Raw genomic sequence first — 23,796 nt, 5'->3', positions numbered from 1 at the left:
TAGTACTGCCCACAGGGGTTTGAAATACAACCAATCAGTAATTTACAACACATACAATGTAAGTACAGCCCATCTGGTGTACACACCCCTAGGGGACCAGAATGAAGACTGTGACATAGGATAGATCAGTGGTGGGCAACCTTTTTTTTCAACTGAGCCAAATCTCGCCAAAACCACGATTGAAATTTATTTTGAGAGCCACATTTTTAAAACCGAAAATACATAGGATGGTACACTGTTTTTAGTTTCAATAAGTTTTTATTGAGAATATTGTGCATGCAAGTATCCACATAGGTCGGGTACTGTGGGACTCTTTGCACCGGCCCTGTCACGTGGACGTGACCAGAGCCTGTGCAAGGATTTTTTGGCAACACAAGCGAAGCTACATCTCGGTGACCCCCTTCTCCCACCGCCCCGCCCGCAGCTCACCTGGTCCTGGTTCTGTCTGCAGCAGCTGGCTTCTCCTCTGTGTGGTCCTGATATCTTCGATCTGGTTTGAGGACTGTACTTTTCGCCCTATAAGATGCACATAGGTTTTAGAGGAGTATAATCAGAAACAATATTTTCCATTATACCTCAGGTCAGACCACCAATCAGACCCCCAATGTTAATCATACCTCAGATCAGCCCCCTATATCAGCAGTCAGCACCCCATCCATCATGCCCATGTCAGCCCCCATCCATCATGCCCCCATGTCAGCCGTCATGCCCCTATGTCAGCCGTCAGCCCCCCATGTCAGCACCCCATCTATCATGCCCATGTCAGCCGTCAGCACCCCATCCATCATGCCCATGTCAGCCGTCAGCACCCCATCCATCATGCCCATGTCAGCCGTCAGCACCCCATCCATCATGCCCATGTCAGCCGTCAGCACCCCATCATGCCCATGTCAGCCCCCATCCATCATTACCCCCCATGTCAGCCATCAGCCCCCCATGTCAGCCATCATGCCCCCCATGTCAGCCGTCAGCACCCCATCCATCATGCCCATGTCAGCTGTCAGCCCCCATCCATCATGCCCCCCATGTCAGCCGTCATGCCCCTATGTCAGCCGTCAGCACCCCATGTCAGCCGTCAGCCATCAGCCCCCCATGTCAGCACTCCATCCATCATGTCCATGTCAGCCGTCAGCCCCCATCCATCATGCCCCCCATGTCAGCCATCATGACCTTATGTCAGCCGTCAGCACCCAATGTCAGCACCCCATCCATCATGCCCATGTCAGCCGTCAGCACCCCATCTATCATGCCCATGTCAGCCATCAGCACCCCATCATGCCCATGTCAGCCCCCATCCATCATTACCCCCCATGTCAGCCATCAGCCCCCCATGTCAGCCATCATGCCCCCCATGTCAGCCGTCAGCACCCCATCCATCATGCCCATGTCAGCTGTCAGCCCCCATCCATCATGCCCCCCATGTCAGCCGTCATGCCCCTATGTCAGCCGTCAGCACCCCATGTCAGCCGTCAGCCATCAGCCCCCCATGTCAGCACTCCATCCATCATGTCCATGTCAGCCGTCAGCCCCCATCCATCATGCCCCCCATGTCAGCCATCATGACCTTATGTCAGCCGTCAGCCCCCCATGTCAGCACCCCATCCATCATGCCCATGTCAGCCGTCAGCACCCCATCCATCATGCCCATGTCAGCCGTCAGCACCCATCCATCATTACTCCCATGTCAGCCATCATGCCCCCCATGACAGCCGTCAGCCCCCATCCATTATGCTCCCTAATGGGGGACAATGTTGGAGTCTGCACCATCGGGGGGGTGACATGATGAGGGACAATGTTGAAGTCGGTACCTGATATATCACTGGGGTCTGGCTGGAGTGGGGTCGGTCTGGTCCTGGCTCCAATCTCAGCTGGCTCTGCCTTAAGGTGTCTTCTCCAGAGTCCAGACTAGAGTCCAGCAGGGTCGGCCAAGTTCCAACAAGTCGTGCCTCAGTGTTACTCTGTGACTGTGTTCTTCTGCTGCCAGCCTGGAGGGGCAGCTTTTACAGGTCATAGCAGACAGAGCAGCTCCGCCTCCTCGCCTCCCTCCGCCGCGGCCCCACTGACAGTCAGTGACGCCTCCTTTGGCCTGAGCGCCGCACGGCACACATGTAGGCAGGACAGCCGCAGGCTGCCGCCCCCGAGAGGAGGGAGGGGAGCGGGCGCCGGGCACACAGAACAGTGCTCCAGACTAAAAAAAAATTCCAAGTAGCCATTGGCTCCTGAACTGAAAAATTTAGGAGCCAAATCAAATTTTTAGTTGCCAAATCGAAACTGAATCAAAATTTTGGTATCGTGACAACGCTACGCCGATCAGATCGGCGTAGGGTTGTTTTGAAACCAAAATTTTGATTCGCTTTCGTCACCATAAAAAAGTATTGTGATACTCAATACCGTGCAAAAAAAAAAAAACAACAAAAAAAGCTGTGTGCATTTCGCATTTTATGAAACATTCGGCCCATAATAGAACAGTCCTATGCTATTTTTTGGGGTGACAAGGTGACTAAAAAGGCTATGTAATATGTTTATTTATTTATTGTTTATATATTTTATATGTAAAATTGGGAAAGGGGGGATTTAAACTTAATATTTTAAAGTACTTTCACATTAGCGTTTTTCATTTCCGGCACTGAGTTCCGTCACAGGGGCTCTATACCGGAAAATAACTGATCAGTTTTATCCCCATGCATTCTGAATGGAGAGTAATCCGTTCAGGATGCATCAGGATGTCTTCAGTTCAGTCATTTTGACTGATCAGGCAAAAGATAAAACCGTAGCATGCTACGGTTTTATCTCCGGCGAAAAAAAATGAAGATTTGCCTGAATGCCGGCTCCGGCATTTTTCCCCATAGGAATGTATTAGTGCTGGATCCGGCATTCAAAATACCGGAATGCACCCGCACTAAATCCGGACCCATTCACTTCTATGGGGCTGTGCACATGAGCGGTGATTTTCACACATCACTTGTGCGTTGCGTGAAAATCGCAGCATGCTCTGTTGTGCGTTTTTCGCGCAACGCAGGCCCCATAGAAGTTAATGGGGCTGTGTGAAAATCGCAAGCAAGTGCGATTTTCACGCATGGTTCCTAGGATGAAAGTCTATTCACTGTATTATTTTCCCTTATAACATGGTTATAAGGGAAAATAATAGCATTCTGAATACAGAATGCTTAGTACAAGGTCAATATAATAAACATTGGTGGCGCAGTGCGCCCCCCCCATCACCCCAATATAATAAACATTGGTGGCGCAGTGCGCCCCCCCTCAATATAATAAACATTGGTGGCGCAGTGGGCAGTGCCAATGAGGGTTAAAAAATAAAAAAATAATTAACTCACCTCCTCCAATTGATCGTCTCCTGTTCTTACTTCTTTCTAGTTTCTTCAGGACGCAGGACCTGTGGTGACATCACTGTGCTCATCACATGATCCATCACCATGGTAATGGGCCATGTGATGAGCTCAGTGACGTCACCACAGGTCCTGAAGAAACTAGAAAGAAGTAAGAACAGGAGACCGGCAGCTACCTGATCAACTGGAGGAGGTGAGTTAATTTTCTTTTATTATTTTTAACCCTCATTGGCACTTCCCACTGTGCCACCAACGTTTATTATACTGGGGGAGGGGGGGCGCACTGTGCCACCAACGTTTATTATACTGGGGGGGGGGGGGCGCACTGTGCCACCAACGTTTATTATACTGGGGGGGGGGGGTGGCGCACTGTGCCACCAACGTTTATTATACTGGGGGGGGGGGCACTGTGCCACCAACGTTTATTATACTGGGGGGGGGGGGGCACTGTGCCACCAACGTTTCTTATACAAATACAGGAGGCGGGTGCCGGAATCAAATAGCCGGCACCCGACCTTTGTGACAGGGAGCTGCGATCAGCGGCAGTTAACCCCTCAGGTACCGCACCTGAAGGGTTAACTCAACTGCAGCGGATCGCAGCTCCCTGTCACAGAGGTCGGGTGCCGGCTATTTGATTCCGGCACCCGCCTCCTGTATTTGTATTAACAGGTCAGTTTTCTTCATTGGTGGCGCAGTGGCCACAGCCCCTCCCCTCCTCCTCCTGCCTCTTCTTATTGGCAGCGGCGGGGGCAGCAGCAGCACAGGGGGGAGGGAGAGACTCCTCCTGCGCTGCTGAGAACGATCATCTCCTGTGCCCGCCGCTGTATTGAGCAGAGCTGCGGCGGCGGGTCTAGTCGCTAATGGCATCTGGAGCCCTGCAGAAGAGCCGCATTAAAGTGTGTAAAGAGCCGCATGTGGCTCGCGAGCCGCGGCTTGCCGACCACTGGGATAGATAAACAGCACTTAGGACACACAGACACAAAACATCCCCACAATGCATCATGGTTTCCTCCTCTCTGCCCTCGAGACACCCGAGGCGTAATCCAATTATCTCTCAAGACAAAGAGAAGTCACCAATACACATGTGCAGACAATAGGACAGACATCACCATTTTAAACACACAATGGGACAATGGCACAATAGAAACACACCCAGCATTTTCCTCCCAAGCTGACAAGTTACAATTATTATAGATTGTTACAACTTTGTGAGTTTACATTGGCCATACATATAACTTACATTAATTCAAACAGTATAACGTGGGGACAAACCTATCCAAAATTCACTTGAATCGGTTCAGGGGTTTAAAAGTTAGTATATGGCCCATAATCCTGGGGCAAGAGGCCAGCAGCCAGTCCTCTCCAAAACCCAGTGGCGAGGTCGGTTTTGCCACAGCTGATATCACATAATCCACAGGTGAATGATGTGAAAAAAAAATAAAGAAAGTAATAACTGTGGCAATAATGGCATTTTTTACATTACAAAGTATAATGCAATGTGATCAATAAGTCATATGTAATCCAAATTAGTACCAATTAAATCGCCACCTCATCCTGCAAAAAATGACATATTTTTTATTTTCGCATCTATAACAACTTGCTCTATAAAAATAGCACATGAATATAGAGCGATAAAAATAAATAAAAATCATAGGTACCCCAGAATAGTACCAACAAAAGTGTCACTGTATCCCATAGTTTTCAAAATGGGGTCGCTTTTTGGGAGTTTCTACTGTAGGGGTGCATCAAGGGGTCTTCAAATGGGACAAGGTATCGAAAAACCAGTCCAACAAAATCTTCCCTCCAATAACCATATGGCGCTCCTTTACTTCTGCACCCTCTTGTGTGCCCATACAGCAGTTTACAACCACATATGGGGGGGTAATAGATATTTGTCACATGCGCAGGGACCTCTGGGACATCCTGCAAACAGGAAACAGGCAGAACAAGTGCAAGAATCTACAGAACACAATGTTACATAGTAACAGAAGGACCAGAAAACAAAACAGAAGTGCCAGAGTAACAGAACAGCAGGTAACAACCCACTCTGCCACTGACTGGCAACACTCCGAAGGGGCGTAACTAAGCAGCACCCCGGTCTTCACTAGAGCCTCAGATGGTGAGGCTAGGCTTGAGCAGAAGGGTAGTTGCCAGGGGCTACTCCAGAGCGAACAGCTAGTCAGAGGCATCAGACCAGATGTATCCGAGTTGAACAGAATATAAGCAGCTTCCTGGACCCCAAGCAGACTGGAAGCGAGGCGGTCCCAGGCAGAGCTGAACACAGAGGCAGAAGCAGCTATCTGCGCCGCCAGCAATAGAAGCAAAGCGGCCCTAGGCAGAGCTGCACATAGATAGAATGGGCATTCCCCCTCCAGGGAACACAGGAACCCTCTTCCGAAGGTAGACATAACAGACATGATACAAACAGGAACAGAAGCAGTTAAGTACTGCCAAACTGTCAGACACAGTTAAGCACTGCTAGGCTATGACATACAGGACAGGTACAATATAACAGGTAAGAAAACAATACAGAACCAGGCGGGACCACACCAAAGTGTAGATGGCAGGACCCCTTGGGTCAGCAACAAGGGGCTAAGTAGAGCCAGGCAAAACATGAACAGACAGACCAGAGCAGAAGGGTGAATCACACAGCAAGACAGAACAAACCAGACTGACTTCAGAGAGCAGAGCTCGCAGGAAGAAATAGGTGCCTAACTAGCGCACCTGCAAGGATACACCCATGAAACTAAACAAGGAGGTTAACCATTTCAGGTCAGGGAAAACAGAAACCACAGCACTCAAAGCTGCAGTACAGGACGTTGCCCATGGCAACCAGCGAACACAAACAGAAATCCAGAAACAGTCAAAGGGGAACACTTATACACGGGCAAGGTTCACACCAGACACTGCAGCTAGCACGCAGCAAAAAGCAACCAACCTACACGGGACACCGCAGCCAGTACGCAAAAGGCGTGCAGCCAGCCTGCACAGCAATCCACGGCACGGTGAACCGCACTGTGACAATATTGAGTTTTGTTTGGCTGTTAACCCTTGCTGTGTTACAGAAAAATTTGATTAAAATGGTAAATCTGCCACAAAAGTTAAATTTTGAAATGTCATCTCCATTTTCCTTTAATTCTTGTGGAACATATAAAGGGTTAACAAAGTTTCTAAAATCATTTTTAAATAACTTGAGGGGTGTCGTTTCAAAAATGGGTCCATTTATGTGTGTTTTTTGTAAGCACCACAAAGTGACTTCATAACTGAATTGGTCTTTAAAAAGTGGGTTTTGGAAATATTCTTAAAAACTTTAAGAATTGCTTCTAACATTCTAAGCCTTCTAATGTCCTAAAAAATAAAATGACATTTACAAAATGATGCCAACATAAAATATACATATGGGGAATGTAAAGTAATAACTACTGTATTTTATGAGGTATCACTATCTGTTTTAAAACTGCGAAATTGAAAATTTTCCAAAATTTTTGGTAAATTTAGATTTTTTATACATAAAGGTGAAATATATTGACTGAAATTTACACCAGTCATGAATACAATGTGTCACGACAAAGCTATCTCAGAATGGCTTGGATAAGTAAAAACGTTCCAAAGTTATTACCACATGTCAGTGACACATATAAGTGACACGTGTCAGATTTGCAAAAAATGGCCTGGGACAGAAGGTGAAAATGTTTTGAAGGGGTTAAAACTTGGTCTTGGATGAGACTTTTGGGGTCATTTATCAAACTGGTGTAAAGCAGAACTGGCTTAGTTGCACATAACAACCAATCAGATTCCACCTTTAATTCTCCAAAGGAGCTGTCAAAAATTAAAGGTGGAATCTAATTGGTAACTGTGGGCAACTAAGCCAGTTCTACTTTACACTAGTTTGATAAATGACCCCATTTGTTTTTATTTCTCTGTTAAGTTATATAAATGAAAAATGTTGCTGTTTTAGATGTGGTGAGAGACAATAGTATAGCTATATACAGTCCTGATCAAAAGTTTAAGACCACTTGAAAAATGGCAAAAAATCATATTTTACATTGTTGGATCTTAACAAGGTTCCAAGTAGAGCTTCAACATGCAACAAGAAGAAATGAGAGCGAGACAAAACATTTTTTGAGCATTCAATTAATTGAAAATAACGATTAAACTGAAACAGGCTGTTTTTCAGCTGATCCAAATTTTAGGACCACATGCGTTTAAAAGGCCAAATCTGTGCAAATATGTGGCTTCATTGTCATTTTCTGTCAGGTAGTCACACGTTGTGATGGCAAAGGCAAAAAAACTCTCCCTTTTTGAACGTGGTCGGGTTGTTGAACTGCATAAGCAGGGTCTCTCACAGTGCGCCATCGCTGCTGAAGTGGGACGCAGTAAGACAGTCATTTCTTAAAATGAACCTGAGGGTTATGGAACAAAAAAGTCAAGTGGAAGACCCAAAAAAATGTCATCAGCACTGAGCCGGAGGATCCAATTGGCTGTCCGTCAAGACACTGGATGATCCTTGACCCAAATTAAGGCCCATACTGGTGCTGACTGCAGCCCCATAACCATCAGACGGCATTTGAGACTGAAGGGCTTCAAAAACAAAAAACGTCTTCAAAGACATCGTCTCCTTGAATGCCACAGAACTGCATGTTTTTTAATTTGCAAGAGAGCACCAATCATGGGACATTCAAAGGTGGAAGAAAGTTTTATTCTCTGATGAGAAAAAATTTAACCCTGATGCTCCTGATGGTTTCCAACGTTACTGGCATGACAAGCAGATCCCATCTGACATGTTTTCTACGCGCCACAGTGGAGGGGGCGCCATAATGGTCTGGGGTGCTTTTTCCTTCAGTGGAACAATGGAGCTTCAGGAAGTGCAGGGGCGTCAAACAGCCGCTGGCTATGTCCAGATGTTGCAGAGAGCATTCCTCATGACTGAGGGCCCTCGTCTGTGTGGTAACGACTGGGTTTTTCAACAGGACAACGCTACAGTATACAATGCCCGCAGGACAAGGGACTTCTTCGAGGAGAATAACATCACTCTTTTGGCCTATCCTGCGTGTTCCCCTGATCAAAATCCAATTGAGAACCTTTGGGGATGGATGGCAAGGGAAGTTTACAAAAATGGGCAACAGTTCCAGACAGTAGATGGCCTCCGTGCGGCCGTCTTCACCACTTGGAGAAATGTTCCCACTCACCTCATGGAAACGCTTGCATCAAGCATGCCGAAACATATTTTGGAAGTGATAAACAATAACGGCGGAGCTACTCATTACTGAGTTCATGTTTGGAAGTTGGATTTATGTTTTGGGTGGTTTAGTTTTTTTTTTTGGAGGTGTGGTCCTAAACTTTTGATCATCTGAAAAACAGCCTGTTTCAGTTTATTCGTTGTTTTCATTATTTGAATGCTCAAAAAATGTTTTGTCTCACTCCCATTTCTTCTTGTTGCATGTTGAAGCTCTACTTGGAACCTTGTTAAGATCCAGCCATGCTAAATATGATTTTTTGCCATTTTTCAAGTGGTCTTAAACTTTTGATCAGGACTGTATGATACACATGTTGGATGAAAGTAAGAAAAAAATAGAATGCATACCCAAAAAAGAATTAACATGCAAACCATTATAATTATTGGAAGCACGGTCAAGAATTTGAAGAGGCAGAATGATGTTACAAGAGAATTGCGACCTTCCCTGCAGAAGAACACAATGTTTATATTAGTTGTAATAAGAAATGAGTTTTTATTTGCAGCACTATAATTAGTGATGAGCGAGCACCAAAGTATTTGGGTGTTCAGGTGTTTGGCTCGAACACATTGCTATATTCGTATGCTAAGCCGAGCACCAGAGTATAATGGAAGTCAATGGGAGACAACCAGACACCTCCTGCTCGGAAGAGAAGAGGGTGTCTGGTTCATAATAAAAGGTTAGAAATAGGTTAGAAATAGATGGAAACCCCATCAAAATGGTTTGGAAACAGCATTACAAGGATAACCAGATGCATCTTAGACTCCTATTACGTACAACATACAACCACACAAAGGCTATATGCCAAAAGCCAGGTATATGAAACCATCAATCTATCCATGAGACAGATGACAGTCAGCATACCTTACAATGGCAGCCTTGTGAACTATGAGATATTCCAAACCAGCTCTCATCTGACTCAGAATCAGTAAACCTCAAAGGTATTTTGCCTCTGTTTGATGCCTTGGGTGGACCTGCACACCTAGATCAATATCATTAGGGTGACAAAAAGTTTTCCAATTGTCCTAACATAATATTCAATAACCTTTCTATACAGTTTTGTTATGTAAAAATGCATTTGCATAAACATGGGCTTATGGGAAAGACATGCAAATGAGCATTAGATAGCATAAGACTATGAAAACCAATAGATGGCGCTTTGGAGTTATGAACTGCACCCTCTTTTGGTTTTACAGTCTTATGATAAGTCTAATATTCTTGTCAGAAGACTATGAAATCAATAGAGGGCGCTGTTTCTAACTTAATAGTGCCCTCTATTGGTTTCATAGTGTTCTGACAAGAATATTAGACTGATTCTTATGACAAGCTTATTAGTGTAGCCTTTTGCATGGAAAATTCGCGATCTACACTAGGATGATATCTTACACTGGAAAAGCTGGGTAATAACTCAGTGATAAAATCTGACAATGGGAAAGCTGGGTAATAACTCACGATCTACACGATTACCCAGCTTTTCCATTGTCAGATATTATCACTGACTTACTACATTATACATAATATTCGCTATATTGCTATATATTAGTTTTTAAAATATTCATAATATTCTAAAAAAAGAATATATAGCAATATAGTGAATATTATGTAATAATTATGTAGTAAGTTAGTGATAATATCTGACACTGGAAAAGCTGGGTAATAACTTAGTGTCGATCGCAAGTTATTACCCAGCTTTCCCAGTGTCAGATATCATCCTAGTGTAGATTGCGAATATTCTAATCGCGAATTTTCCATGCAAAAGGCTAATAAGCTTGTCATAAGAATCATCTTAGAGTCATCTTGTCAAAAGACTATAAAACCAATAGAGGGCGCTATTGAGTTATGAACAGCACCCTCTATTGGTTTCATAGTCTTATGGCAGCTGAAAAACAAGGCAGATTCTGCTTATTTGCATGTCTTTCCCATAAGCCCATGTTCATGCAAATCAGTTTTTACATGACAAAACTGTATAGAAAGGTTATTGAATATTATGTTAGGACAATCAGAAAACTTTTTTTCGCCCTATTGATATTGATCTAGGTGTGCAGGTCCACCAAGCCATCCAACAGATGCAAAATAACTTTGAGGTTTATTGGTTCTCAGTCAGATGAGAGCTGGTTTGGAATATCTCAAGGCTGCCATTGTAAGGTATGCTGGCTGTTATCTGTCTCATGAATAGATTGGGCACATACCCAGCTTTTGGCATATAGCCTTTGTATGGTTGTCTATTGCATTTCATACTTAATAGAAGTCTAAGACGCATCCAGATATCCTCTTAATGCTTTTTCCAAACCATTTTGATGGGGTTTCCATCAATTTCTAACCTTTTTTTTATGAACCAGACACCCTCATGTCTTCCGAGCAGGGGGTGCCTGGTTGTCTTCCATTGCATTAAATTGCATTCGAGCACCCAAATTATTCGGCCGAGCACTTGTACCTGCCGAGCATAGCGAAGCTGGAGCTGAACAGGTATTCGGCCGAGCATGCTCACTCATCACTAACTATAATGTTTGTATCATTAAAACATGCTTTGTAGTCAGCAAATTTCATGAAAAAAGAGCAATTAAAAATACTGTAGAAAAATATTGCACAAAATACTGTAAATATGTATTACTCTGAATTATTCTAAATGGGACTGAACTGCATTATTAGTAGATATAGCCCATGGAAACTGGTGGTGGCCTGAGCCGATTACACATTGATCCATCATCCAGGAATATATTATAAATGTTTAGGCTCAAACAACCCCTTTAAAGCAAAAAGATATGAAATTTAAAAATATAATCCTATACACAGTTATTGATAACAGGTGCAGGATATATATTTCAACCGAGATAACTTAGGGCTCATGCACACGGACGTATGGGTTTGGTTCTGTGCATTGGGGATGCAATTTGCGGTCCCCAGTGCACGAAGAACGTTCGTGAGGCCTCTGGGACAGATCCAACTTGAATGGGTCCGCATCCCTCCGTTCCGCAAAAAGATAGTACGTGTTCTATCTTTTTGTGGAACGGAACCCGTAGTGCTTCCGTGGGGTTCCATTCCTTGCTTCCGTTCCGCATCTCCAGATTTGCCGACCCATTCAAGTGAATGGGTCTGCATCTGTGATGCAGAATGCAAATGGATCGGTGTCCATTTTTGCGGATCCGCATATGCCGTCCGCAATACGGAAACGGAACCCATACGTTTGTGTGCATGAGCCCTTACAGTTTTTAGTTGTAACTGTAGAACTTGTTTAGAAATATGAAATATTTTTCTTTTCTAGTAGTACAATATTCCTAAAAAATCTACCTTACAGATGAATCCAAAACTTACTTGATGAGCGACGGAACGCATTTAATGTTTGGAAATTTGGAAGTAAATGGAGAAGCAACAGACGCTTCTAATTCAGACAGTGAAATTCCAGCATGAGCCGTTTTAAGTGCCTGTAAGTGATAAATATATGAATTATTAGTTTGCATAATAAACACTAATCTCCATTATACTGTATTTGTTATACCCTCTATTTTCATGATCTGGGGGGTTTTGGACCTTCATGACCAGAGCAAAATTTCACCTTTTGGAATGATGCATTCTAAAAGCACTTTTTTTTTTTTTTTTCCCAATACTTGGTTTCTTTTTTTTACACCGGATACTTAAGGTTTTCTTCTCATTGAGAATTGGAGTGGGTATCAATTAAAGGCCACCTAAACCTTCACTCAAACCATGGAAGGTCCAGTGCGGCTTCTCAAAGCACTTTGCACCTTAAGGGTACTTTCACACTAGCGTTATTCTTTTCCGCCATTGAGTTCCGTCCTAGCGGCTCAATACCGGAAAAGAACTGATCAGTTTTATCCTAATGCATTCTGAATAGAGAGCAATCCGTTCAGTATGCATCAGGATGTCTTCAGTTCAGTCTTTTTGCCATTTCAGGACGGAGATAATACCGCAGCATGCTGCGGTTTTATCTCCGTCCAAAATTCCGGAACACTTGCCATTGGCATTTTTTCCCATTGAAATGCATTAATGCAAGATCGGGTCCCAAGTGTTCTGGCAAAACGGAACCGGCATTGCTGTCTGCTCAGAACGAAAAAAATGTGAAAAAAATAAATGACAGATCAGTTTTTCCGGAGGACACCGGAGAGACGGATACGGCATTTCAAAGCATTTGTCATACGGATCAGGATCCTGATCTGTCTGACAAATGCCATCAGTTTGCGTCCATATTGCCGGCAGTTCCAGCAATAATAATCCTCTGTCGTAAGTGTGAAAGTACCCTTAGCTTGTACCATCTTTTGCTTGCATTTGCAGTATGCAGAGTATGGATCCATAGATAACTATATAGGATCTGTAATCAACATGCTGCAAAAGTAGAGCAGAGCCGATGCAAGAGACCAAAGCCGTATACTGCTTGGATGCAAGTTATTTCAAGTAAAGCAACGTTTGAACTTCATCTAAAGGTCTGGACATCATTTCTTCTGCAAAGTTCCTCTATTTCTCCTACTATCACTACACTCAAATTTATTGCAAGTGAGCCAGGAGTCCAGCCGTACCCAGGTAGTAGACACCGTCACTCAATTATCACCACCCTATAGAGACATTATAGGCCATTACACCACTCTGGCATTCCAAATCTGGGACGTGCATTATAACACCTTGGAAGGGCCCTGGGGTAGTACCCTGCGCACGCTGCAGTTGGCGTCACGAACAAATACAGAATATTATCCACCTGTACCTGGCCACTGCACAAGTCAGATAGTTCACAATTGCCAATGCCGTGTCTCTGACAAACAACAATTAGAGATGTAGTGGCCTGGAGTAAGGGTACTTTGGACATTTCTGGACATTTGCCCCTATTGCTATTACGCAAAGCCATAGCTCACTACTAGTGCTTAGTAGTACACATGAAAGGGTTAAAGGGGTTTTCCGACAGTTTTTTTTACTATCGACCTATCCTCTGGATAGGTCATCATGAGTATCTGATCGGTGGGGCTCTGACACTAGGGACCCCGCCCAATGGCGGATTATAATAGGGGCGTTTGGGTCGGCAGCCCCCGGCCCGACGTCAGTAAGGGGCCCATTGCCGCCCCAAACGCCCAGATGCCATTACATATTCATATTTTGCTAGTGCAACAAGCCAGGCTCCAAGTGGAAGCAGTGAGGGAGAGGAGAACGAGGGGGAGGGACTCACTTCACTGCATCTCCTCCAATCACATTGCAGCCGAGTCCCTGCGGGTAGCTCCTCTCTGAAGTCCCCAGTGGAAGTTCTCATCCCAGCCAGGGTTGCCAGCACCAGCTTTTAGCCAGTATTTTCTCTCAAGATCTGTGATGAACGGCCTCCATTAACTGCTCAGCCACTCCTGGGCACCCTGTAGATGGCCTGGCTCCACCAATCAGGAGCCGGGGGCATATCCGAGAGCCTACTTAACGCCACAGCAGGTCGCGTAGGCGTTTTGGACTGCTACAGCTACCTTATTACAGTGGACATAGGGGTGTCAGTAGCTGCTCCCCCCCCCCCCCCTCCTTTCCTCAGTGCTCAGTTGGTAGGTCTGTCTCCTCCCCTCAGAGTTAATAAAAAGGAGGGCCCCCCTGGCTTGGTCTCTTTGATCCTGGGCCCACTCATCAGGGAGCTTTTCCCTCCCACCCTCCCTCCCTCCCGTTTTATTGTTGTTCGTGAACTGTTCGCTTCAGGTTCCCTGTTTCACTTTATGTATAAGTCACAGCTGGAGGTCGAAAATTAATGTTAAGGATAATGAAGGAGAAGGCGGACTTGCCCACTGGGGGTTCAGTGGGGCATAGCGCTTCTCATACTCTGGGGAGCGGCCTATGGCCGTACGGAACAATGGTTGCTGTTAATAAATTAACAAAAAGAAAAAAAAAGAGATTTGAAATAAAGCTGTGACCGACCCTTCACCCACAAAAAACTGGTTTGGTGTTTTATTGGTAAGCCAGGTGACAGGTGTTGAATGTGGTGTGCCAGTTGTCTGCAGTCTCCCTCTCACCTTTTAGTGCTGGCATCCTCCTGTCCATGGCAGCACCTGGCTGGGGCACACCTTGTGATCATGTGGTGACTACCAGCTTGCAGACAGTTTTTTTTTTAAACAAGTAGGTACAGTTTGTAAAAGTTTTTATTTTTATTTTAAACAGATTATCTTGACACCGGGCTGCATGATTTTGCCGCTGTCCCAGTGTCAGGAATATATATGGTGTAGGGAGAGCACAAAGCGTGCTTCTTATGATTTAATACTTTTTCCACAGTTTCTTCTAAGGAAAGTTACTAAAAGGGGTCAGTGAGCCTAAACTTTAGCTGATAAGGAGCCGCTCAGTGATGTGTCAGTGTCCAGGCATCTCTTCATAGGAGACATGAGAGTGCATCAGGTGTAAATCCTAATCCACAGTGCGCAGCACCACTTCCTTATCTGCTGCAGGTATAGAAGTTGTAGTTCTATGTCTGGGGGGGGTGTCACAGTTTGATCTGTGTCGTGACAATGATGTAATTTACCCCCCCTTCATATCTGTGGGGTAAACTTTATATCCCATACTGTGGTACACAATATATGGTATACTGAGCGGTGTTATAGTATATAATGTATCCTGTGGAGTTTTTTACTATATACTGCATACTATGGGATGTTGTATACTATGTGCTATGAGAGGCTGATTTTCACGCATCACTAGTGCTTTGCGTGAAAATCGCAGCATGTTCTATATTCTGCGTTTTTAACGCAACAAAGACCCCATAGAAATGAATGGGGATGCGTGAAAATCGCAAGCATCTGCAAGCAAGTGCAGATTCAATGCGATTTTCACGCATGGTTGCTAGGAGTTGATTAAAGTTAATTTACTGTATTATTTTCCCTCATAACATGGTTATATGGGAAAATAGAAGCATTCTTAATACAGAATGCTTACTAAAATGTGGCATGAGGGGTTAAAAAAAATAATAAATTAACTCACCTCATCCACTTGTTCGCGCAGCCGGCATTTTCTTCTTTCTTCTTCTTTCAGGACCTGCCAAAGGACCTTTGATGACGTAATCGCGATCACTACGTGGTGAGCGCGGTGACATCAGCGCAGGTCCAGCTGAATGAAGATAAAGGATCTTCTATCTTCGTTCAGCAGGACCTGCGCTGACGTCACCACGCTCACCATGTGGTGAGCGCGATTACGTCATCAAAGGTCCTTTGGCAGGTCCTGAAAGAAGAAGAAAGAAGAAGATGCCGGCTACGCGAACAAGTGGATGAGGTTAGTTAATTTATTATTTTTTTTAACCCCTCATGCCACATTTTAGTAAGCATTCTGTATTAAGAATGCTATTATTTTCCATTATAACCATGTTATAAGGGAAAATAATAAAATCTACAGGACACCAAACCCAAACCCGAACTTCAGTGAAGAAGTCCAGGTCTGGGCACCACATTCAGTTTTTTATCACACGCGTGCAAAACACATTGCACTCGCACTGAAAAAACTGAGCAATGCAACGCAATCACAGTCAAAACTGACTGAAATTTCGTACGCACTAGCACGATTTTCCCTGATCGCAGACGCAACGCATGCGGACCTAATCTGGACATGCTTGTCTGCAAGGGGCCTTAATCCAATTAGCTGTTTGAGAAGCCTTCTCTCAGCTTGCCAGACACATATACATTGTATAGCAGCTGTGCTTGGTTTCACAGCTCGGCCCCATAGACTCCTATGGGGGTGAGCTGCGCCTAGGTCATGTGACCTATAAATGTGATATCACAACCTTATATGAAGACCTATCCAGAGGATAGATCGACAGTAAAAACTGTCAGAAAACCCCTTTAACTTGCACTATGATTTATGCTTTTTTTATATTATACTGTAATAATTATATTTCTTCCCTAAATTTGAGTGTATTTAATAGTCCCTATAAGAAACACGGGGCACATTTATTAAAACAGACGTTTTAGACGCCTGTCTTAATAAGGCCCTGCTCTGGCGATGGATTGCTGGCGTAATGAAGAGGCTCTGGCCTCTACATAACTTCAGTGGATCCACCGCTGCTTCTAAATGTAAGATGGCTTCCTAGATGTCTTACATTTAGACCATTTTCTATGCCCAAAACAGGTGTAGTAAATGGTAAATGAGACGGCCTGCCGGCCCGTCCACTTTTTTGCACCTGGCGTGAGCTGGGAGAAGTTGCAGATTATGGCGCAAAGGAGCTTTACATTGCAATCTGCAGCAGAAATACAACTAATATTCCACCTTTCATTTTTGACAGTTCCTTTGGGAAATGAAACGTGGAATCTGATTGGCTATGGGCAACTAAGCCAGTTCTAATTTACACCAGTTTCATAAATCTCCACCACTGTTTCTTTTTCTTCACACCTCTTTGAAGTGGATCCCCTCTGCAGATTTTAATACTCACATGTGAAATTAACAATGAATAGTATACCCTAGTTAACGTTTATTTCCAAATAAACACCAACTGAGATTTTAAAAAAAATAGTAAAACAAGAAAGATTTACAAAGGCATTCTCATTATTGGGGGCTATTTTAATGTTACGTTGTAGAGATGAGCGAAATCTATAAATCAATCACACCCTGGTGTCTGTTTCGCTTCAGGACTCCTTCATATTACAACTGGAAAGTGATCAAATACTATGCACTTATCCATATAAGGCACAATTCAAGCTTCACGTCAACTTGTATTTTTCATGCTCCCAATACTGACCTTTCATGGTGTGGAATACTCATAAGGCATACTGTACATGCGATGTATATGTAAACAGGTTCCTCACACTTGCAAAAGAGCAAGGAAAAGGAATTTCAGGATCTTGTTTCTCAGATTCACCATCTTGAAAAGATTAATAAAAAGGCTTTCACTACTACCACTACCGAAAAACGTTGACAACTCAGAATATCCCTCAAACAACACCTCCTATCTAAATATTGTCATGTCTTGCATCACTTGCAGGCTAATTTTTATGTGCATAGCAATAGACCAGGTGCATTACTAGCCAGAAAACTGAAATTTAGAGCCGCAAAACATTGCATAGCCTATCTATTGGATGACGCTGGAAATAAAATTATATGTCCCCATGAGATTAATTTAAGAAGTGCTACCAAACATTGTCTAACCTCCATGACTTGATAACTACTCTTTAACCTTCTATTTTTGACCTTACATGGTTTCTTTCATACTTGTCAGCTGAGGAATTGTATTGTTTGACTTTTACTTTTACTTCAGAAACTTAATTGGCAATGAAGAGTCTAAAAATTCGGAAACTCTCCTGGCCCAGACAGGTTTCCTAATGCTTATTATAGGCAGTTCTCTCCCATCTTAGCCCTGAACACTTACACAGCCCTCTGCCTGCTTACTTGCAGTCTTTCATCCTAATACCAAATCAGTTTTGTATGTTTTAATACTACAAAGTCAATGCCTCGAAATCCTAAATCCAAAATTTAGGTGCCTATGATTTAACGAAGCATCACACGAAGCAACAAATCACTTTCCAATTCCCCCTTCAGTAGAATGAGGACAAAATCCCCTATTTAAGGGTCACTCTCACAAGCTCTACTGATAGGAGAGGACTCCAGCATAACGTAAACCAGACCGATCCGTTATCCAGGCCTTAGACTTCTATTATGATGGAATGAATAACAGAATGCCTCTAAAGGCATCCTGGTATGCATTATATCATGGAATTGTGTTATGGTCCGTGGTAACGGAATACATAACGCAATTCAGTAAATACTACAACACGAACCCAAAACTTCAAAATATGAAATTTGCTCATCTCTAATAGGGATAGTGTAGGGAGATCATAGGGAGAGTTTTCAGACACTGTAGGGAGGGCATAGGGAGAGCATAGGGGGACTTCAGCACAGCAGGATCTGTAAGCTAAAAGGATCAATAGGAGACAGTGCAGTTTGCATCAATCCCCTGTGTAGGGCACAGAGATATCTAATTGAACAGTGTCCACCTTGTTTAATTTTATTCAATTCTATTACACAGTTATTCTCAAATAACTTGTGTAATAGAACTGTTATTGGGTTGTCTACCTTGTTTCATAGAGAAACAATTCCATGAGGCCTTGATTCTTATATTGGGGTGAATAACTAGATAAACAATTCCATTAGACTTTATCAATGTCAATGATTTTCATTGACATTGAATAACTTATTTTACATATACAGTTACTGTTACCGTCAAGTATGTACAATAAAGAGGTACCAGGAGCCTCCAAAGGAATGGGCAGTGGCAAAAAAACACATGGAGCGTCACCATAAAGTGGCCTGCGAAAACCGTGGAGCTAATGTAGCAGTTCAGGCTGATGCATCTCCCAGAGTCCTGCACCCCTTCTCCAGCAGTCATGTACTTCAGAAAACTCTTACCCTGAAAAACAGTCCCTCCTTGAGCTGCAAAGGCAGAATAGTGTTTCCCAACAACGCCTCATGTGTGACATTTCCACATATTAGAACTCCACCCTCCACATGTTTAACCGAATATATGAGCACAGGAAGGCCATCAAAGATTTCTTGATTATGCAGGTAGACAGGGGTACTCTCTTGTGTAACTTTGACGTTAGCCAGTGGCAGCTCATGCGTGACACCTGCTGTTTGCTCAGGCCCTTTGAGGAGGCCACTTTATTTGTCACACGCCAGGACTACGGGATAAATAAGGTCATTCCACTCCTTCATGTCCTGGAGCAGATGCTGATAAATCTGGCTGGCCAATGGACAGGACACATGACACCTACATTTCATGGCCACCTGAGCCCTGTGGGGGCTAAATAGGCAGAGGATGTGTACATTAACGCCCCGAAAATGTATATATAAATAGGTAGTTTATCTACCCAATCAACAGGAGAGGAACAGAAGGAGCATGAGTAAGATGAGGAAGACCAGGCAGATGACCCAACAGACCATGGCAGTATGCAGTAAAGATGGAGGCAGGGAGTCCCTCCAATTCTCTTGTGCAAATGGCCAGATGCATGCTGAGCTGCTTGCGTAGTGACAACCGCATTATTAGCATTTGGGATGACTACTGGCTCTCCACAATATTAGACCCTTGCTAATGGACCAAAATGGGGTCAAGAGGGACGAAGAACTCAACTACTATTTAGACATCCTTTGTATTTGGTTGGTTTTTACCTATGTGCACCATCGCCCATCCTCACAAAGGTTTGAGTGGGGGACCTCCTGCACTCACACTCCACTACCATGACTGCTGGAGGGGGTGGGGGAGCATTAGCTGCATATAGAACAACTTAAGTCTTGAGTCTCTAATGAGCACTTTTCTTCACCCGCCTACTGAAGGAACCATCCAGCAGCAGGACATGGAGCAGAACCTAAACCAGCAGTTAGTGGCATACTTAGGCTACTTTCACACTGGCGTTCGGTCCGGATCCATCTTGTATCTGCACAGACGGATCCGCACTGATAATGCAAACGCTTGGATCCGTTCATAACGGATCCGTTTGTATTATTCATTTAAAAAAAAGTCTAAGTCAAAACGGATCCATCTTGACTTACATTGAAAGTCAATGGGGGACGGATCCATTTTCAATTGCACCATATTGTGTCAGTGAAAAACGGATCCGTCCCCATTGACTTACATTGTAAGTCAGTACGGATCCGTTTGGCTCCGCATCGTCAGGCGGACACCAAAATGCTGCAAACTGCATTTTAGTGACCGCCTCAAAAACGAAACGGAGACCAAATTCAGCCAAATTAATGCATTCTGAACGGATCCTTATCCATTCAGAATGCATTGGGGCTGAACTGATCTGTTTTCGGCCGTTGTGAGAGCCCTAAAACGGATCTCACAAGTGGACCCAGAAACGCCAGTGTAAAAGTAGCCTTAGACTGCACCCTGCAACCCCAGATCCAAGATCTCCTGGACTACTGGGCAACCAAATTTGATTTCTGGTCACTACTGACGGAGTTTGCCCTGGACAATCTTTCCAGCCAGTAGTGTGGCATCAGATCAGGTGATTAGTGCGGTGGGGGGCCTAATTATCCCAAAGAGAACTTGCCTTTCAACAGACAATGTTGAGAGATTACCCTTCACTGCTACCTCCACTGCTACCTAGTAGGAGGTGTGAATAGGGTAGCAATGGAGTGAGTAGTAGGAGATGGAAGGGTGCGGAGAAGACTCCTTATTGATAGTCCGAGAACAGGTGATTTTTGTATTAATTGAGAACAAATGGTAATAGAAAACGATTGGAGATTTTGTATCATGTGATTATGGGCATTTTTAAGATAAGAATGGGTGAATGAGTGTAATAGTAGATTGGTGGATAAACTACTTATGAATACAGGCCCATTAAGTGAATGGGATAGTAGTAAAAAAGTGATTGGCTATGACATGACATTTAAATAGCCGGAACGTGTATGTAGGTTTTTATAAATATCTTATGAAAGTTTATTTATAGATATATGTTTTATTATTTATGCATTTTTATGTGATATGTATTTAAGCTGTTTTAATGAAAAGAGAAGAATGTTTTGTAAAACGACTGCATGGGGTAACGCCCAGATCGTTATAAAAGGAATGTCCTTGTAGGGAGGCGCATATGCCCCTGACCAAGCGGAGGCGAAACCCGGGTCGAGCTCTTGATGGGAAATGGCTTTTTATTATATTATATTGTGATTTTACGATATTTTGTAAGTACAATAAGGTGCTGGGTATATGAAAAAACGTGTGGGGCTTTACTATGCTGTGCTAAATACAGGACATAAGAGCAAGGATTGTTGTGGAGGCCGCACGTGGGAGACAATATGACATATGTGACTTCATAAACTGTCAAACTAGTGGACTGGTATATTTGGCTAAAGTCTCTCTTTTTTCAGGAAAACTCTATGGCCCAGATTTATCGTTAGCTCAAGTCAAAATAATTTGCGACTTTTATTGGCGCTGCACTATGCTCGCCAGTTTTCTAAAAGTGAGCATGCTTTCTTATTATCGTTGTCTTGATACCAAAATTTTGATTCGGTTTCGATACCATAAAAAATTATTGCGATACACGATACCACGCAAAAAAAAAAAAAAAAAAATCTGCATTTTATGGAACGTCCGGCCCATAATCGAACAATCCTATCCTTTTTTGGGGTGGAACAAGGGGACAAAAAAAAATGGCGAATCATGTGGTTTTTCTTTTTTCTTTTACTGCGTTCACCGCATAGGAGATTTTTTAAATACTGTAGTTTAATAGATTGGACTTTTCAGATGTGGCAATATGTGATATGTTTATTTATTTATTTATTGTTTTTATATTTTATATGTAAAATTGGGAAAGGGGATGATTTATACTTAATATTTTGGTGTGTGTGTTTTTTTTTAACTTTTTTTTCAATAACTATTTCCCCCCTTAGGGGCTAGAACCTGGGATCTTTTAATCCCTTGTACTATTCACCCTGATAGAGCTCGATTAGGGTGACTAGGACCACACACTCTCCCTGCTGCCCTGTGCATAGTACACACAGCAGCAGGGAGATTACCATGGAGGGCTTTTAATTGCTGCGGATCGCAGCGCCCTATCAGAGGTCGGGTGTCGGCAATGTGTTTCTGCCGTCTGTATTTGTAATGTATTAAACATTAGTTATCATTGGTGGCGCAGTGCGCCCTCCCCTCTTCTTCTCTTTTTCGTCCCCACTGGTGGCAGTGGCAGCAGCACAGGGGGGAGGGAGAGACTGCTTCCTTCTCCCCGTGCTGCTGAGGGAACATGGCCGCACTGAGAGCAGCGCGATACATGTTCTCTGATACTGGGCTGTGCAGTAGCACAGCCTAGTATCAATAAAAGGCAAATCCCGGTATCGTATCGTATCGATACCGGGACAAAAGTATCGATTGGGTATTGAAAATTCGATACCCGAAACACCCCTATTTCTTATGTAAAGGAATCTCTATACAGATTTACTATTGCGACAATTTAAAAAAGTCGCAAAAAATTGTGCAATTTCTAGTGAGAACCATGCTTATCTTATGTGACCTTTTAATAGAACATGTGACTTTTTCGTAAAGACGTGCGACTTTTGTAAAGCCGCTTACTGAAGGATAAACTTCTACTGTCAAACCACATTTATCACAGTATTAAAGGACCATTAATAAATCTGACTTAGCCAAAAGTGACTGGACATATGTAAAAGTGGAGTAAGATGTAAGTGTAATGATAAATCTGGCCCTATGTGTTGCCAGGTGCAGCAACTTTGGTCAGTGTATCATTCTGATGATGAATTCAGGATAAACTGTTTCCCTCTACTGAGGAGGAGCATAAATAGGGGAATACAGTATGCATTCTGAGGAAAGAAACCAAAACAGAAATTGTTTGTGTCCATCTGGTCAAGGAACCAAGCTGTTGACTAGGGGAAAGCTCAGGTCAGGTGTCCATCTCTAGGGGCCTAGCGCCATCAATGTGATTGAAGCTTTAAAAAAAAGGCTATGAAGAGAGAATGGAAACACCATGGAAATGATCATTACGAAACAATTAGGTCCAGATTCACCGACAGCCTTTCAACCCTGAACAGGTCTAGATCTCCCTAATCTGGGAAACTAAGCAGAGAGTACTGTCTTCTGGTTTAGATGTGGGGAACTCTACTCAGAAGATTCTGTACTTGAGAAAATAAGATTGTCTTGTAGCTCAAAAAGTCCTGGGAGTCATTTGCTTCATCAAATCCTTCTTCTGCATAAAGTAAATCATCTATTGAGGTAAATGTGTCTGCCCTCATTGGAGTGCAAAGTACACAGATTCAGGCCTGTAAAATACAACATAGGGAGTCTTCCTAAATTTAAGACATCCATAGCAAGATTATCGTGGCATTCTATCCTACTTTCTGGAACAGAGCTATGAGTTTGATGTCTGTAGGTTGCTCCTCTGAGCTGAGAGTGCTCTTAGAGAACCCTACCCTCAGGTTGCTTAGACTGCTTAATAATGTCTCCAAAACCTTAAGGAAATGTATACTTCATGTTAAGAGTACCAGCTATGACGATGAGGTTGCACATACTGAATATACCTAGCCTAAAAGGTTAATTCCATCTGGCCATGACATCTGCCATGAGAAGAGGGAGATTCTAGTCTTGTTATCAGTGGATCTGTACTTCAGATTCCTCCCTGACAATGATTTTGGTTGCTAATGGTATTTATCAGTCTTTACTCCAAAGGATTGTTCTTCGGTATCTGTAGTCAGGTCTTCTCCTTCCATGGTCTTTATGAGCTTTCTTCTAATGAGAAACAATCTCCATTCCCTAGATCTTGCAGGATGTCCTG

At 43.4% G+C, this 23,796-nt stretch overlaps 1 protein-coding gene across 2 annotated transcripts in view; it reads right to left on the bottom strand.

Moving 5' to 3' along the window:
- The window catches only part of LOC120997972 (probable cation-transporting ATPase 13A4), a 458,422-nt gene that overhangs the window by 98,655 nt on the left and 335,971 nt on the right, over positions 1-23,796 (bottom strand). For both annotated transcript variants that reach the window (XM_040428359.1, XM_040428360.1), the window contains exons 23-24: positions 11,894-12,003; positions 8,932-9,028 (exon numbers count right to left, since the gene is read on the bottom strand). In XM_040428359.1, coding sequence (XP_040284293.1) covers positions 8,932-9,028; positions 11,894-12,003 — 207 coding nt within the window. The remainder of the gene's footprint in view (positions 1-8,931; positions 9,029-11,893; positions 12,004-23,796) is intronic.

This window comes from Bufo bufo, chromosome 4 (assembly GCF_905171765.1).
Source record: "Bufo bufo chromosome 4, aBufBuf1.1, whole genome shotgun sequence".
Taxonomy (NCBI): Eukaryota; Metazoa; Chordata; class Amphibia; order Anura; family Bufonidae; genus Bufo; species Bufo bufo.
Note: the sequence above shows the minus strand (reverse complement) of the source record. Positions and strands in the feature narration are given on the sequence as shown.